A 14,926-nucleotide genomic window follows, 5' to 3' on the forward strand; every position below is an offset into this window, starting at 1 on the left:
GCAGAGACTCTTGCCCCCATGCAGAGATCCTGGCCTCGATGCACGATCCTGGCCCCTTGCATGGATCCTGCCCCACCCCAGCCAGCTCCAGTCCTACCTCCTCCAAGAAGCCCCAGGACCCCCAGCCCTCGGAACTTTCCTAACTTGGCCATGATTCAGTAATACGGCTGCCAGGCTAGGCCTGTGAGCTCTGGTCTCAGCAGGCATCCTCTGAGAACATGGTCAACGGACCCCGCAGAGACCCGCAGGAGACAGGCACCTGGCCCCTCACAGGCACAGTCTTAGAGGAAAGGACAGGCCTGGTCACCTGGCCAGGGGAGTGGCCAGGTGTGACACTGACTATGCTCCCTGGGGTTGGCAGGGGTCCAGCCCCAGACCCAGAAAGGCTCCCACAGAGGAGAGCTGGTGGTGCAGATGAAACGGTCCAGGTTTCTCTAGACCCCGAACAGAGTCCTGCCCTCCCCCAACCTGCCAAGGATGGGGTGGTCTCTCCAGAAGGGGGAAGGTAGAATCAGGGTCCTATATGGAATATATACGTCATGCAAGAGATAGCAAGAGACACATGTTATATGAGGGAGCAAGACAACCTCAAACACACATGTCCTAAGCAGGCAAAACAACAGGCGAGCATACTAGGGATAGCCCAAGACATGATACGGTGACACATGAATGACAGCACAGAACTTGCGTCCACGAAATACGGTCAAAGCCTGACACAGGCTGCTCTTGGAGCTCCTGGGTATTTGGGCAGGCCTAGGTTCCGGGTGAGATTCACACCTACTCACCAGGCAGATACACACACCTCACCTTCATCCAGTGACTCAGAATCAGACGGCAGCTGGAGCACTGTCCTTCGTCCTCACCACTCCCATCCCCGGGGCAGGCACAGTCTACTCCCTCCTTCCATAGGTTCACCACCCTGGGCTGGCCAAGTACCAGAATCAAAGCAGAGGGTCTGGCAGCCCCACACATTGCAGCCATCCCGTGGGGAAGCCAGTCACCAGGCCACACATTTGTACTATTTAAAAAGTGAAAGAATTTTAACAATTCTGAGTTTCATCAGAATAAATTACTTTGTCTTTGTGATCTTAACTTTACAAAATTTATATACAATGACAAAAAAATTGAGTTGTAGCTTCTCAATATAATGTTAAACTTTGTAGTCATTAATAAAGCTTACTAATTTGACTTGAAGGTTCATTGTCAGGCCTTGGCAGGAATAAACATGCTTTTAGATCTCAGCATTTCCGTTAGCCCTTGAAAAACACGTGAATCCTGGGAACAGAAACAGATGGGAGGTGTCGGCCTGCTGGGTCCCTCACAGTTCCTGGACCCCAAACACACAGAGAACGCCTCCCTCCCTGAAGAACTGCAAATGTGTGGAGAAACGGCAGGGGTGAGGAATGTGAGCCAGGTAGGTCCCGGGAGAACCTGCTGGGAATTATGGACTAGGGGGTGTCAAGGTTTTCCAGTCCTATTAAAACAGAAGAAGGTTACAAGCCCCTTTGTGCAGAACAGAAGAACATTCCCTTACTCCCTGCATTAACTCCCCCACAAACACCAAGAGCCAGAAAGTGTCCCACCCATGTGTCCCCCTGGCCCGGACCCAGGGAAGCTGAGAGGATGGCCCAGGTCCCTGTCTCAAAGGACTCACCCCTATGGGAGGACAAAGGCTGCCCGGAGGAAACAGCTGCTGGGTGAGCATCCCTACGCTGTCACTGCTGCTTCCAGAAACCAAGGACCTTCCTCAAGCCAGGCTGGTGCTGCAGCCCAGGCAGGACCCCAAAGGCACCTGCAGGAGGGGAGGGAACAGCACCAGGAAGGACCTTCTGGGGAGCAGTAAAAGCTTGAGGGCTGGAAGGATGGGCCTAGCCACAGGATGGGGTGCCGGCTCGGGGTCATAGGGCTGAATGTCAAAGTTTACCCTCTTACTGAGAGGTCAGGGCGGTCTCCCAAAAGCAATGGGAACACCCAACAGCCTCCTGCCAAAAGGCCAGAGCCTCAGCTAAGACCCTGCTTCTCAGCTAGGACAGCCCGACTCCCAGACTCCCAGGTTCCCAACTCCCAGCAAGGTGCCCCAGCGGCAGGTCTGTGAATGTAGAGAGAGTACAGACGTCTCATGGAAGTAACAGATACGTAACAGACTGGGCTTTATGCACTAATCTTTGCCTAATTTAAACTGTGGAATAAGCACGTGAAATTAGTAAATTCTAGAATACACTTATGAAGAAATTATAAAATGATTAGTTAATTGATAATTAGTTACAAAATAAAGGAATGCACAAATAGATTTCCTAAATCTAGTACCTAGGACCCAAGATCCCAAGACACAGGGTTCAGCAAAACCCAGCTCTGGTCCTGGGGGACACCTGGACCCCTGAGACCCCAAACTTGCCCTAGAAGAGGTGAGGGGTCCTGAGTTCTGCCCCATTATCCCTTTCTGTGAACACCAGTGGCTGGGGCCAGGGCCCCCTGGCCATCAGAAAGGAATGGGCCTGAACCACAAAGGTCTCCTCATGGCCGAGGGCCCCACCCACAAAACTAACCCCAAAGACCCCTCAAGCCAGGAACCTGGGCCCACAACCCCTAGGATGGCGCGTCTGCCGCCGCCTGGAAAGGACGCTCACCTAAGCTGGAGAAGCCGGCTCTATGCCTCTATGCCCCGATGGCTCCTATGAGGGGCTCGTCCACGCCCAAGCTCTAACTCAGGGCCCTCCGGAGGGGACCCCGCCCCGCGCCACGACCCGACCTGTCCGACCTGGTCGAGGGAGGGGCAGGACTCCGGTTGCTGGGCAACCGCGTCAACAAGCCCCAGAGAGTCTGGGCTACGCGGAGGTTCCACCGACCGGAGAAGGCAGCAAGTAGAAGGTGCGGGGACCAAGAGGTGGGGACTAGGCCTCGGCTGCTGGAGCTAAGGAGGGGCGGGGGCGTTAGCAGCCGCTGGGGCTGGCAGTGGCTCTGCTTCTGGCACAGCGAGCCCGGCCCTGGCTGGACAAGGTGGCAGATGTAGGCTGGGGCCAGGAAGCAAGGAGCCAGCTGGACTTTTGGACCCTCCTTCCTCTGTCACCTGCCCCCTAGGCTCTGCTCCCCACAACCATCTAGGCCCCGAAGGGGAAGAGCCAACTGTCTGGTGGGAGACCCTGACTGTCGGGGACCGCAGACATAGGGGCACAACGAAGGTCCCCCAGGCGTCACCTAGAGGTCTCCATGTGGGGGGTGGTCTCGGCAGTTTCTCAATTCCAACAGCACAGTCTGTAGGGTAGGAAACTTCCTACAACTGAGTTGATCAGAAAGTTCTAGTTGACTGCAGGACTGAGCAGGATCAGCCGATGGCAGAGCTGCTGGGGACGTGCGCTCGGGAGAGGGAGAGCGCCTGGGCAAAGCTCAGAGGCTGGGGGTGCGGGACTCAAAACCCACTGCGGAGAGCCCAGCGGGCGGGAGCTGGGGCGCACGGTGGGGCCCTGCCGAGGGCGGGAGGGGCCCGGTGCCAGCCCCGGCTCCGACGGGACGCCCTCTTCCCTCCGCAGCGCGGAAGGATGCCGCCGCCAGCGAAGGAGGGCGGGCGCAAGGAACCGCGGGAGCGAAGCGGCAAGAGCGCGCCAGGCGCGGCGCGGGGTGAGGGGCGCGTCAAGTGGGCGCCCGCGACAGAGCCCCCCAAGCCGGGCTGGGCCCTGACGCCGCAGGGGCTAGCGGCCATGCTCCCTGCGCAGCGTCACCGCCATCTGCTCTTCGGCGACCTGCTGGACGACGTGGGCGCGGCCGCCTCCACCTTCCCGTGCGGGTCGGTGGAGCCGGGGTACCGCATGCCCGACCCGCGCACGTGGACGCAGTCGCTGGAGCTGCCCGCTGAGCGCCAGAACCGGCTCCTCGGCGTACTCAAGGCGGCGGAGGCCCGCGGGCGAGTCCGCGCCCTGCGGCTGCGCTACACCCGCATGCGGGTGAGGCGAGGCGGGGGGCAGGAGTGAGGAGGGGGCGCCCCCGGAGCGTGGAGCCGGGCGGGTCGGGGCGGGGCGCGGCGCGCGCTCAGCGACCCCGGGCCCGGCAGGCCGAGGAGATCGCGCTGCTCATCCAGCGGCAGAAGTCCGCGCGCGCCGCCATCCGGCTGGAGCTGTTCCTGCCGCCGCAGCTGAAGCCCACGCGGATCCCGGACCCCCTGGACCGCCAGGAGGTGCCGACAAGCCCCGGTAGGGGCGGGAAGGGGGGAGGGGGCCCCGCCCGCCTCCGCACACGCCGGGCCCCAGCCTCTCTCCCCGGCAGCGGAGGCGTGTGGAGACCATCCTGGAGGAGAACGTGGATGGCAGCATCTTCCCGCGGTGACGGCGACCCAAAGTGTGCGACGCGCCGCAGCCTCCCACATAAAGTTATAATTCTCCGAAGGCGCTCTGGTCTTTCTGCTGCCGCTCCCCAGGACCCCCGAGGGAAGCGGGGAGTATGGACGCTGCCTCTCCCATGCACCTCACAGACATCAGGGTACAGAGAGTGGGGCCTCTCCCAAAAAAGTGGGGAGACGCAAGTGGGTGAGTGTGAAAGTAACAGGTCAGGGACACGCCTACCCCTAATCCCGACCTGCCCCCATTGGCAACCAGGCGTTCTGTGGGTTAATGGGAGGCCCCCAGTCTTGGGGAGGACGGAGAAAGAGCCTGTTTCAGCAAGTCACACCCCCAGAAGCAAAGGTAGCCTCAGCTGCAGTGGCCCTGAGTGCAGGTCATCCCGCCAGGGGGCCGGGGGAGGGCTGTGCTGTGGGCAGCGGAAGTGACCTAAGCTGGCCTTTGAAGAGGCTCCAGCTGTGCCCAGAGGACCAAGAGACTGGGAAAGGGGAACCCCTGCTGCCCCCAGAAAAAAAACCCACCCTGTGGCCTTCCTTTCCATCCTGAATAGCCTCCTGTGACCCCCTTAATGCCCCACGCCAGACACCCACCCCCCCACACACACCCACATCCCCCCCACACACCCCCCCCACTCCCCCCCCACACACCCCCACACACACCCCCCCCCCCCCCACCCCCCCCCCCCCCCCCCCCACACCCCCCCCCCCCCCCCCCCCCCCCCCCCCCCCCCCCCCCCCCCCCCCCCCCCCCCCCCCCCCCCCCCCCCCCCCCCCCCCCCCCCCCCCCCCCCCCCCCACCCCCCCCCCCCCCCCCCCCCCCCCCCCCCCCCCCCCCCCCCCCCACCCCCCCCCCCCCCCCCCCCCCCCCACCCCCCCCCCCCCCCCCCCCCCCCCCCCCCCCCCCCCCCCCCCCCCCCCCCCACACCCCCCCACCCCCCCCCCCCCCCCCCCCCCCCCCCCCCCCCCCCCCCCCCCCACACACCCCCCCCCACCCCCCCCCCCCCCCCCACACACCCCCCCCCCCCCCCCCCCCCCCCCCCCCACACCCCCCCCCCCCCCCCCCCCCCCCCCCCCCCCCCCCCCCCCCCCCCCCCCCCCCCCCCACACCCCCCCCCCCCCCCCCCCCCCCCCCCCCCCCCCCCCCACCCCCCCCCCCCCCCCCCCCCCCCCCCCCCCCCCCCCCCCCCCACACCCACCCCCCCCCCCCCCCCCCCCAACAAACCCCTCCTCCTGGCAGGGGGCTCCAGCTGACTGCCTGAAGCCAAGAGCAGATCTGGAAGGAGGGGCAGAGGTCAGAACTGGGGTCCAGAAGGGTAGCTCAATGGCAGCCAGTGTCTCTCCCCAACCGTGGCCAGGGGGTGGAGCCCTGTGCACTCGCCCCTCAGCCAGCCCTTCTCCCCAGGCACCGGGCACTTTACTCTTTCTGGGCTGTTGCTGCCCTTGGCCTTGACCCAAGCCCAGACTGTATACACAGCTCAGAAGTCAGCTGACAAGGGGGGTGCAGAGGGATGGCAGGAGGGGTTTCAGGAAGGGAAGGATAGAGAGGGAGGCCAGGGAGAAGGGGCTTGAGCAGGGCAGACAGACAAGGAAGGGAGGCAGTCTCTGTCCAGGAGTGGCAGTCACTCACACCCTGATGTACTTGTGACATGTGATGACAGCCAGCCCTGGTGTCCTCTGCCCAAACTCCTTGCAGCCTGGACCTCAGGATTCTGTGTCTTGGGGATTGACTGAGTACCTAGAATGAGTTCATCTACTGGGACAATCACGTATTATTTCATCATTTCTCTGAGACTCCGTTTCATCTTGAAGAAGGGTCTTGGTGCCCCACAGCAGCAAGTGCTCTGAAGGGGATGGGTCACTCTGCATCAGACAGGCAAGAGGGAAGAGGGGCAGAGACAGGCCCAGCAGGCCCAGCACCCAGAGAAGGCCAGCAAGACAGTGACCTCAGTGACTGCACCAGGGTCAGGCTGGCACTCAAGCCCTTTGATCCCCATGGAAAGCGGGGGCTCGATGTGCAAAGGAGGCTGGGGAATGGGGCCCAGGACGTTTCTGCATGGCCTGGAGGGATGCCTGCCTGTAGAAAGCTCTATGGGAAGGAAGGCATGTGGTCCAAAGCCCAATATATTGAGGGCTGTGAGGGGGCAGAGGGTCCTGGGTTCAAATCCCACCTCCACCATCAACTGCCCAGCTCACCTGGCTCCATCCATGGACTTCAGGGATGCTCTGTGCCGAGGGGCAGAAGCCAGGGGAGTGGAGAGCAGGCCCAAGGGGCCAGAGGAGATGGGGGAATGATTGGGGGGTTGTAGAGTGACCCGAGGGGGCAGGGAGGGCACTGACCTTCACCCACTGCCAACTGCCCACACCTGCATTTTCCCACAGCGGAGACAACAGGCGGGCTCAGCGGGGTCAGGTGGTTGTGTGTGGCCTGGACCAGGTGCTGGCCCATCTTCATTGAGCTTCCCTGACCTCACCTGTGCCCACCTCTCAGGAGTGTTATTTGGGCTGAATAAGCAGCAGCCTGCCTCTTGTCCCTGTGGACTTCCTGGCCCCTGCCTTTGCTTGCCTGGCCTGATAACATGGCAGTCACAGGGTTCTGCAGTCAAGTCGGCCAGGCCTCTGGGTACAGCTTCGAGAGGCAGTCTGTCCTCCAGGGCCCTCTGACCTCTGACCTCCCCCTTCAGGCCCTCACCCCCCTCAGCAGTGCAACACCCTCCCCTCTCAGCCCTCCCGCCTCTCACTCAGGCCTTCCCTGCCTGCTCCCCACAACTCACTCTATGCCCCTAGCATCAGATCCAGGCCCATCTATGTTGCTGGCTTCTGGTCCCACTGCCTGGCCCACAGGGGCACCCAGATACTGATACTTGTCCATTGAATGAGGAACACAAGTAAAATCTCCCTTTCCACCCCTCAGAGTTCTGTGAAGGTGTAAGGTGTGCACCTGACCTGTGCAATTGGAAGGCATTTGATGAACAGGACCCCGACATTGGGAGCTATCCGGGTCGAGTGCTTGTGCTGGGTAGGACAGGAGCTGCACACAGCTGGGCCCGGGGAGGGGCGGGGGGCACAGATGCTCTGCAGACACTTCCGGAGCAGGGTCAGGGCCACCGACACTGGGCCAAAGCATGCTGCGATGAGAAGCCTGACCCACATCTGTACCGAGTCATAAAGGATGAGAAGAGTCAGCCAAAGGGGACAGTGTGGCTTTAAGCTGTAAGACATCTTGGGACACACGGGTCAGCAGGGACTCTGCCAGGCCCCGCAGGAGACATTCGACATGACTCCGGGTGCACGAACCCGCACCCCCAGTTCTCCCCAGCCCCGCAGCACAGGAATCTCCCCCTTCCTTGGGAACCCCCCACAGCACGACAGGCTCTTAACCCAGTTTTACAGACGAAGCTCACGGAGGCGAGGGGTGGGCCGGGCTGCCCGCCGATCGGTCCTTTCCAGCAGCCGCCTCTTTCCCAAGCAGGGCAAGCAGCATATGGGGCCCCGCTCTCCTGCCTCCACGCTGGAGTGTCGTGCAAGTCCCACACGAACAGCAAAGCAGGAACGGCCCCGCCGAGCAGAGTCGGGGGCCACGGCCACACCCCCATCTACTACCGTGCAGCTCCGTCGGCCCGGGGGCCAGGGCTCCACTACGAGCACCTCAACCCTCCGGGCCACCCCCAAGCGACTGTGGGGGCCGAGCGCGGGCGGGGCGGGTGGGGTGTGGAGCCGGCCGAGCGCGGGGGGGCGGGGCGGGGCGGGGCGGGGCGCGGCGGGCGGGGCGGGCCCGGCGCCTCCCGGCGCGAGGAAGTCCCGGCCCCTGGCTTTGGGGAAGTGCTGCCGAGGCGCCTGCGCACTGCGCCCCCGCGCCCCCTCCCCGACTGTCGGGCCGGACCTTGGAGCGCGCGGGCCGGCGGCGGCGCGAGTGGCTCGGGAGCGCGGCTGGTGAGTGCGCGCGCGCCGCGCCGGGGACAGCGGCCCTGCCCCTCCCGGCCCGGGCCCGGGGACCGTGCGGGGCGGGAGCTTCGGGAGCCGGCGCACGGGACTCGAACCCCAAGGACTCCCGCCGCCAGGTCCACGTGGACCCTGGGCCGCAGTGGAACTGGAGCCCGCCCCCCGCGCTTGGGGGAGGGGGCGCTGCAGCCGGGTTCCCCTTTTTGTGGAGCTCAAAGCCTGGGGAAGTGATTGCTTAAAGGTGGGGGCCGGAAGAACCCAGGTTTCCGCGTCTCCCTCCCCCCCGCCAGCCCGGTGAGGAGGGGCCGGGGCGGGACACCCTGTCCGCCCCCGCCCCCACCCCGCTGGATCTGGCAGCCACTCAGCCCTTCGAGCTGTAGGGGAGGCGCTGCGCCCCCGGCCCCAGCCGATCGGGGGCTCCTGGCGCTAGCCTCCCTCCAGAGCGCCGCAGGAGTCCCTCCTGCCGTCTGACTTGAGTCCCTGCTGCTGCAGTGCACGCCCCTTCGGCAGCCAGGGTGGGGCCCAGACCCAACCTGGCCCCTCCTGCCCCCACCCTGCCTTTGGGTCGCTGGTGAGTAGGGAGCATTGAGGTAGGGGTGGGGGCGTCAGAGGCTGGAGAAAGAGGCACCTGGAGGAGGACACAGGCTCCTCCAGGCGGGACCCTAACAGCAGCCAGAGGAGCGTGGTGGGTGGGTCACCACCACCATTTCAGAGGTGGGGAGAGCTGGCCTTCCTTGGAGGGGCCAGGCCAGGGCTCGTCCACCAGCCAGATGTGGAGGATGGCAGATGGGAAAGGCCCTGGGTGGGCGCTAAGAACTGAGAATGGAGCCCCTCTTCAACCCCTCCCAAAGGTTATGACATTTTTTTCTGGGATTGTCACATTTTCTTATTCTTTTTTTGGACTGGGCAGGCTCTGGGACGTTCTTTTTCCTTCTGTGGAGCAAAGCAGCAGCCACTCCCAAGGGAGCCTCTATCCCCAGAGACCAGACGTGCCGCCTGTCCAGCCTCTCCCATCCCAGACTTGGGGGCCAAAGCCTGGGAGGCTGGGGAAGGGGGGTCCCCAATCCCAGGATGACAAGCAGGAGGACCCTAGTTGAGACTCTGTATCCTCCAGGAGAGAAGGGGGTGTAGCCTGGGGACATGGGTTGCCCCAGCTGACCTGAGAAGGGTACAGGAAGCCCAGTCCAGGGACAGGTGACCCGGTCCAGGGCCTGAAGCTGGGAAAGAAGGGGCTGGCTCCCTCCTCTGCAGCAAATGCAGCCCCTAGCACCCCGGCCCGGCACCCCTAAACACGTCCCCTCCTCCAGTTCAGAGCTGGGGTGGACATGGTAGCCCAGGAGGGACAGTCTCCAGGGTGCTAGAGTGTGGGGGAGGACCCTGGGTGGGGACAGAGAGGAGGAAGAACCGCTGCCTGGGGAAGTCACAGACAGTCCCGTCTGGGTACAGCTACCAAACCTCAGGTTGCCACGCCCCTTCCTTTCCCTAGAAACTTGACCCCTGAAAGCAAGCCCAGCTGCGGGGCCACCTTCTGTCTCCTCATCTGCTTGCTAGGAACCTGTGGGACCCACAGTCTCAGAGGAAGCTGGGCAGGCGGTGAGGGGCCGAGGTCCCGGGGGATGCTGCACCTGCCCCAGACTTGGGCCAGGGCAGTGGCCTCTGCATGCCCAGGCCTCGGGGGTATTGGGGGCCCTGAGAGTGCGGAACTCCAGCACTGTCTCCTCTGAGCGCCATTCACACACCGTCCCAGAAGGCCAAGAGAGACCCACCAGACAGAAACAAGCATTCAAAGGCCACAAGCTAAGGGAGGCGTGGCGGGGGGGATGAAGATTGAGAAAATAAAGTAGAACCAAGTTGTGAGCTTCCTGGCCAGGGAGGAGGGTGGTGGACATGCACGGAGGCCCAGAGGGCAGAGGTGGGCGCAGGTGTTCACAACTGCCTCCGGGGCACTGATTGGCCCCCCTGTGCCATTGCCCAAGGAGACCTGGGGTTCAAAGTGGTATCTTAGGTGGCACGAGGGCCACCCACAGCTTTGGCGCTCCTGGTGCACCTCCCCTGCAGATGGTGCAACCAAACGCTGGGAGGTACACGCACCACACCACACCCCTCAGGGACTCAGAGGCTTTGACTGGGGAGGAGGGTGCCTCCACCCACTGCCACCCCCACTTCCCTGGCTGGCGCACCCTGTGGTACGGCCTTGGTTCCACAGCCTAGAGGCAGCGGGCAAGGAGGGAGGGAAGTCTTGGGAGGGAGGTAGCAGGACCAAAGAACCATGTTTGGGGGGCACGTCCCTCCTCACCAGGGCCCTGCCCCCCTCCCCACACCCTCAGAGAGTCCAGCCCTGAGTCCCACTTAAAACCTCACTGCGGCAGGTCTAACCTGCTGCCCCTGGCTGAGACCTCTGGGACCCGCAGACAGACCTGGACTCTTGGTGGGAGCCGCTCTGCCCACTCCCCACCCCAGACGCCCTAGAAGCAAGTCTGGCCACCACCCGCACGCACAGTTGGTAGCCCCAGACTCTTGGGGCCCCTTTGGGAGGGGCTGGGAGCCGGAAACCGAGAAAGAGGAACCCAGGCTTCCGGCTTCCCAGGGAGTGAGCGGATGGGGGTGTCTCGGAACCTTCTGTGGGGGCCTCATCTGGGGCCCAGCCTGGGAGGAGGGGCCAGAAGTTGCTGCAGCCCCCTCCTCAATGACCCTAGACCCCCTCCCAGCCCTGCTGTAAGCTTGGGGTTGGGGTAGAAGCCCTGGGCAGAGCCGGGTCCAGAGGCAGGAGCAGGCCCTGCTAGGGAGACACCCTCTCAGGACCCCTCCTAAGGGACAGGCAGGGGCTGGGGTTTCAGGTTCTCAGTCAGAACCTTGGCCCCTCTCCCCAGACCCCCAGGCTGTGGTGAGGGTCTGAGAGCTGGCACCACGGAGCCTGGGCAACCTCCTCCGCCCACCCATGCCCACCCCGCATGAGGCTGAGAAGCAGGTATGCCACCTCCCCTTCTGCCTCTGCTCCCCTGGGGTAGATGGGGTGGGGCAAGCTGAGGGGCCACAAGGAGTTGGGAGATCCCTGAACACCCGGGAGGCCAGAAGGGTCATGTGCCTGGGAACAGGGCCACCCATGGGAGGGTGGGGGAGAGGTGGAGGGTCTGGTGGGTTCTGACCTGAAGGCTGAGGTAGCCCCATTTTTCCCCAGAACACAGGGCCAGAGGAGGCGGACCGGCCCCCTTCAATGTCCAGTCATGATGCAGCCCCTCCCGCAGCCCCCAGCCGTAACCCCTGCTGCCTATGCTGGTGCTGCTGCTGTAGCTGCTCCTGGTGAGTAGGGCCTGGGGTGCCCAGCTGGAGAGGGGCTGGAGGGCCTGGGGCCAAGCAGACCCAGGAGGGGACCCAGTGGTGGCTTCTGAGGAATCCCCGCAGGTAGGGTGCTCCTGCCACCTCGCGGCGTGTCCTGTCTGGGGTCTGTTGGGCCCTGGTGATGAGTGGCCGGTGCCTTGGGCCCAGGGGGCTTATGTGTGGTTCTTGTACCTGTCTTGCCAAGGGTGTGTCGGTGTGCTGTGTACACGCATGTGCCCGTTCACACGGCATGTGCTTATCCATGCTGCTGTGAGCCAGCCCAGGCTGGGCCCTGGGGGCCTGCGATGGAGTAAGACAGGCACAGGCCGGGCGCGGTGGCTCACGCCTGTAATCCCAGCACTTTGGGAGGCCGAGGCGGGCGGATCATCTGAGGTCAGGAGTTCGAAACCAGCCTGACCAACATGGAGAAACCCCGTCTCTACTAAAAATACAAAATTAGCCGGGCGTGGTGACGCATGCCTGTAATCCCAGCTACTCGGGAGGCTGAGGCAGGAGAATGGCTTGAACCTGGGAGGTGGAGGTTGCAATGAGCCGAGATCACGCCATTGCATTCCAGCCTGGGCAATAAGAGCAAAACTCTGTCTCAAAATAAAAGAAAGAGAGAGAGAGACAGAGAGAAACAGAGGCACAGACCCCACAGACTGTGTGGGGTGGAGGGACGTTTGAGCAGAGACTCGAATAAGGCAACTGCTGGCCCTGGGGTGATAGCCAAGAGCTTCCCGGACAGCATGCGTCGGGGGAGAAGAGCACAGGGTGGTGGGGGGGTCTTTGGGCATCCCTGTGAGGGTGGGAGTGGGGCTCCCAGATGGTAACAGATTTCCTAGGAGGGTAGGGGAGCTGGTGCATGTTTTCATGCCTTCCGACCCTGGCCGATGAGAGGACAGCGCTTCTGGACCCAACGTGGGGTCAGCTGACCCATGGGCAAGCTGGGGGTGGCCAGGGGGCAGTTGGGAAAGGGGCTGGGAGGAGCCCAGGGGCCTAGTTCCGTCAGGACGTCTGGGTGCACGATGTCTGCCAGCCGTGCCCTGGAGAAAGATCAGCCGGCTATGGATTTGGGTCCAGCATTGACAGGGTACTAGGAGCCAAGGCAAAGAAGCAGTCCAGGACCTAACCAGTGTGGACACATGGGTTTGGGGCTTTCAGTGGTGTCAGCTGACGAGACACACTGCTGACATGCCAGACCTGCAGCGTGTGGCCCCATCAGTGGGACAGGGACAGGCCAAGAACAGGCGGAGGAGCAGGGTGGCCATGTTCCCAGGCACACTCTCATGGGTGTCCCTGTTCCCAGGCACATGACCCTTCTGGCATCCCAGGTGTTCAGGCATCTCCCAGCTCCTTGTGGCCCCTCAGCTTGCCCCAACCCATCTCCCCTAGGGGAGCAGAGGCAGAAGGGGAGGTGGCATACCTGCTTCTCAGCCTCATGTGGGGTGGGCATGGGTGGGTGGAGGAGGTTGCCCAGTGGGCCAGGGATGGGGAGGAGCACCAGGAGCCGAAGGGTCCCTCCTGGAGGGCCAGAGACTCACGGGCACTGGGTCAAGTTGCTGGGATGGAAGAGGGCTGAGTCCGTGGGCACTGTGGCAGGGACAGTAACCTGGACTGCAGATTCCGTGGAGAATTCGGGAACGACTGACAGGGAGCATGGACACCCTTTCCCAGGAGATTGTGGGAGGAGCTAGCTGCAGGGGCTGCCCTCCTGCAGTGGGTACACATGTGTGTCAGATGCCTGCCCATGTGCTGAGGGCCTGTGTGGCCATGGAGGCGTGTGTGCCCACGGCAGTGCCGCTTCCTCTCTGCCACTAGGAACCAAGAGCGGCGGCGCGCGTGGCAGGCCTCCCGGGAGAGCAAGCTGCAGCCCCTCCCCAGCTGTGAAGTATGGTGAGTCCAGCCGGCTGGTGTTGGGGGGCCCCAGGCTGGGAGACTTGAGCCTGACGTAGCCTGGCCCCAATGCCCGCAGTGCCACGCCAAGTCCTGAGGAGGTGCAGAGCTGGGCCCAGTCTTTTGACAAGCTGATGCACAGCCCGGCGGGACGCAGCGTGTTCCGGGCGTTCCTGCGGACAGAGTACAGCGAGGAGAACATGCTCTTCTGGCTGGCCTGTGAGGAGCTGAAGACCGAGGCCAACCAGCACGTGGTGGACGAGAAGGCGAGGCTCATCTACGAGGACTACGTGTCCATCCTGTCCCCCAAGGAGGTGCGCCGGACACCACAAGGGGCAGGGGGCCGCCTGCTCCGGGCACTAGGTGGGGAAGGCACCTCCCAAGCCCCCTGACCTCAGTGCCTTGTCCTACAGGTGAGCCTGGACTCCCGTGTGCGGGAGGGCATCAACAAGAAGATGCAGGAGCCGTCCGCACACACGTTTGACGACGCACAGCTGCAGATCTACACACTCATGCACCGGGACTCCTACCCACGCTTTCTCAGCTCTCCCACCTACCGTGCCCTGCTGCTGCAGGGGCCGTCACAGTCCTCCTCCGAGGCCTAGGCCGCCCCCAGCAGCACAGACCCCACCGCCTCCTATGGCCGACTCTGGGTTGCCTTCAGGTGTTGGCTGTCGGGGCACACACCTGCGGGCCCAGCCTGGCCGGCTGGGGTCCCCAGCCGTGGAGACGGTCCTAGACCCAGTGGGGAGTGCTGTGCCTCCTGGCTCTGCCCACCCGTGGCCAAGCAGGAACTCCAGGTGCAGGGTGGGCCAGAAGCCTTCTCATCGGCCCACAGCTGGCTGGCCCAGGGCTCCTGGTGGGGGCTCTTGCATGGTGAGAGTAGGGGGCCCCCCCAGGAGCCATGCTGGACCCAGGAGCCTCGTTGGGGCCTCTTCCCCAGGCAGCTGACGGGCCCCGGACAAGCCTTGGTGGGGAGCAGAACCTCTGCATCATGTAGTTCTATGACATAAGGAGACCTCCTACTTGAGCTGTCTGTACCCCAGAATCAAACCCAGAACCTCAGAACCAGATGTAGGACCTCAGAATCCTGCACTCAAGGTGGCAGGACCCAATTTCTGTTTTATACGTTCATGAACTTTAAACCTGGAAACATATCCTTACTAGGTGTTTTATCAAAAAAAAAGTTTTCATATTTATCTCTATCCCTAACCCCCCAAAAATAGGATGTCTTATTATTGAAGATATTTTTAAAGCACAAGTCTCTACTCATTTTTGTCCAAGTGTGGGGAGAGACTGGAGAATGAGTGGCCCCAGACTCAGGGCTGGGGAGCAGTGCCCTTGTGCCAGGGCAGGGGCTCCAGTGCCCCTTGGGAGGGGAGACATAGCCTGTGTGTTCACCTTCTTCCCACGCCCTGGGCTCCACCAGGGCCCGCCTCAGAACAG

The 14,926-nt window shown here is 63.2% G+C and overlaps 3 protein-coding genes across 8 annotated transcripts; 2 read left to right on the forward strand and 1 right to left on the reverse strand.

The window, feature by feature from the left end:
* Nucleotides 1-152: 152 nt before the first annotated feature.
* On the reverse strand, nt 153-7,989 carry LOC126929705 (uncharacterized). 2 transcript variants are annotated; one of them, XM_050746306.1, is made up of 4 exons: nt 7,729-7,989; nt 7,271-7,477; nt 5,957-6,062; nt 153-1,792 (listed from the first exon to the last, which is right to left on the reverse strand). In XM_050746306.1, exons 1-4 carry the CDS (start codon nt 7,918-7,920, stop codon nt 1,716-1,718), a joined length of 582 nt encoding a protein of 193 aa, XP_050602263.1. In that variant the 5' UTR covers nt 7,921-7,989; the 3' UTR covers nt 153-1,715. The 2 variants fall into 2 exon arrangements, with proteins under 2 accessions (XP_050602263.1, XP_050602262.1); XM_050746305.1 differs by lacking the exon at nt 153-1,792 and having other exon boundaries at nt 5,563-6,062.
* On the forward strand, nt 3,537-4,372 carry LKAAEAR1 (LKAAEAR motif containing 1). The gene is made up of 3 exons (XM_050746446.1): nt 3,537-3,938; nt 4,046-4,168; nt 4,258-4,372. The coding sequence occupies exons 1-3, from the start codon at nt 3,537-3,539 to the stop codon at nt 4,315-4,317; spliced, it is 585 nt and encodes a 194-aa protein (XP_050602403.1). The 3' UTR covers nt 4,318-4,372.
* Nucleotides 4,464-14,738, forward strand: RGS19 (regulator of G protein signaling 19). 5 transcript variants are annotated; one of them, XM_050746333.1, is made up of 7 exons: nt 8,269-8,837; nt 10,636-10,981; nt 11,137-11,234; nt 11,445-11,566; nt 13,406-13,480; nt 13,560-13,794; nt 13,894-14,738. In XM_050746333.1, the coding sequence occupies exons 3-7, from the start codon at nt 11,205-11,207 to the stop codon at nt 14,083-14,085; spliced, it is 654 nt and encodes a 217-aa protein (XP_050602290.1). In that variant the 5' UTR covers nt 8,269-8,837; nt 10,636-10,981; nt 11,137-11,204; the 3' UTR covers nt 14,086-14,738. The 5 variants fall into 5 exon arrangements, with proteins under 5 accessions (XP_050602288.1, XP_050602291.1, XP_050602292.1 ...); XM_050746331.1 differs by lacking the exons at nt 8,269-8,837; nt 10,636-10,981 and adding an exon at nt 4,464-4,517; XM_050746334.1 differs by lacking the exons at nt 8,269-8,837; nt 10,636-10,981 and adding an exon at nt 8,181-8,257.
* The last annotated feature ends 188 nt before the right edge of the window (nt 14,739-14,926 follow it).

The sequence above is a fragment of the Macaca thibetana genome, chromosome 10, assembly GCF_024542745.1.
Source record: "Macaca thibetana thibetana isolate TM-01 chromosome 10, ASM2454274v1, whole genome shotgun sequence".
In the NCBI taxonomy this organism is placed as follows: domain Eukaryota; kingdom Metazoa; phylum Chordata; class Mammalia; order Primates; family Cercopithecidae; genus Macaca; species Macaca thibetana.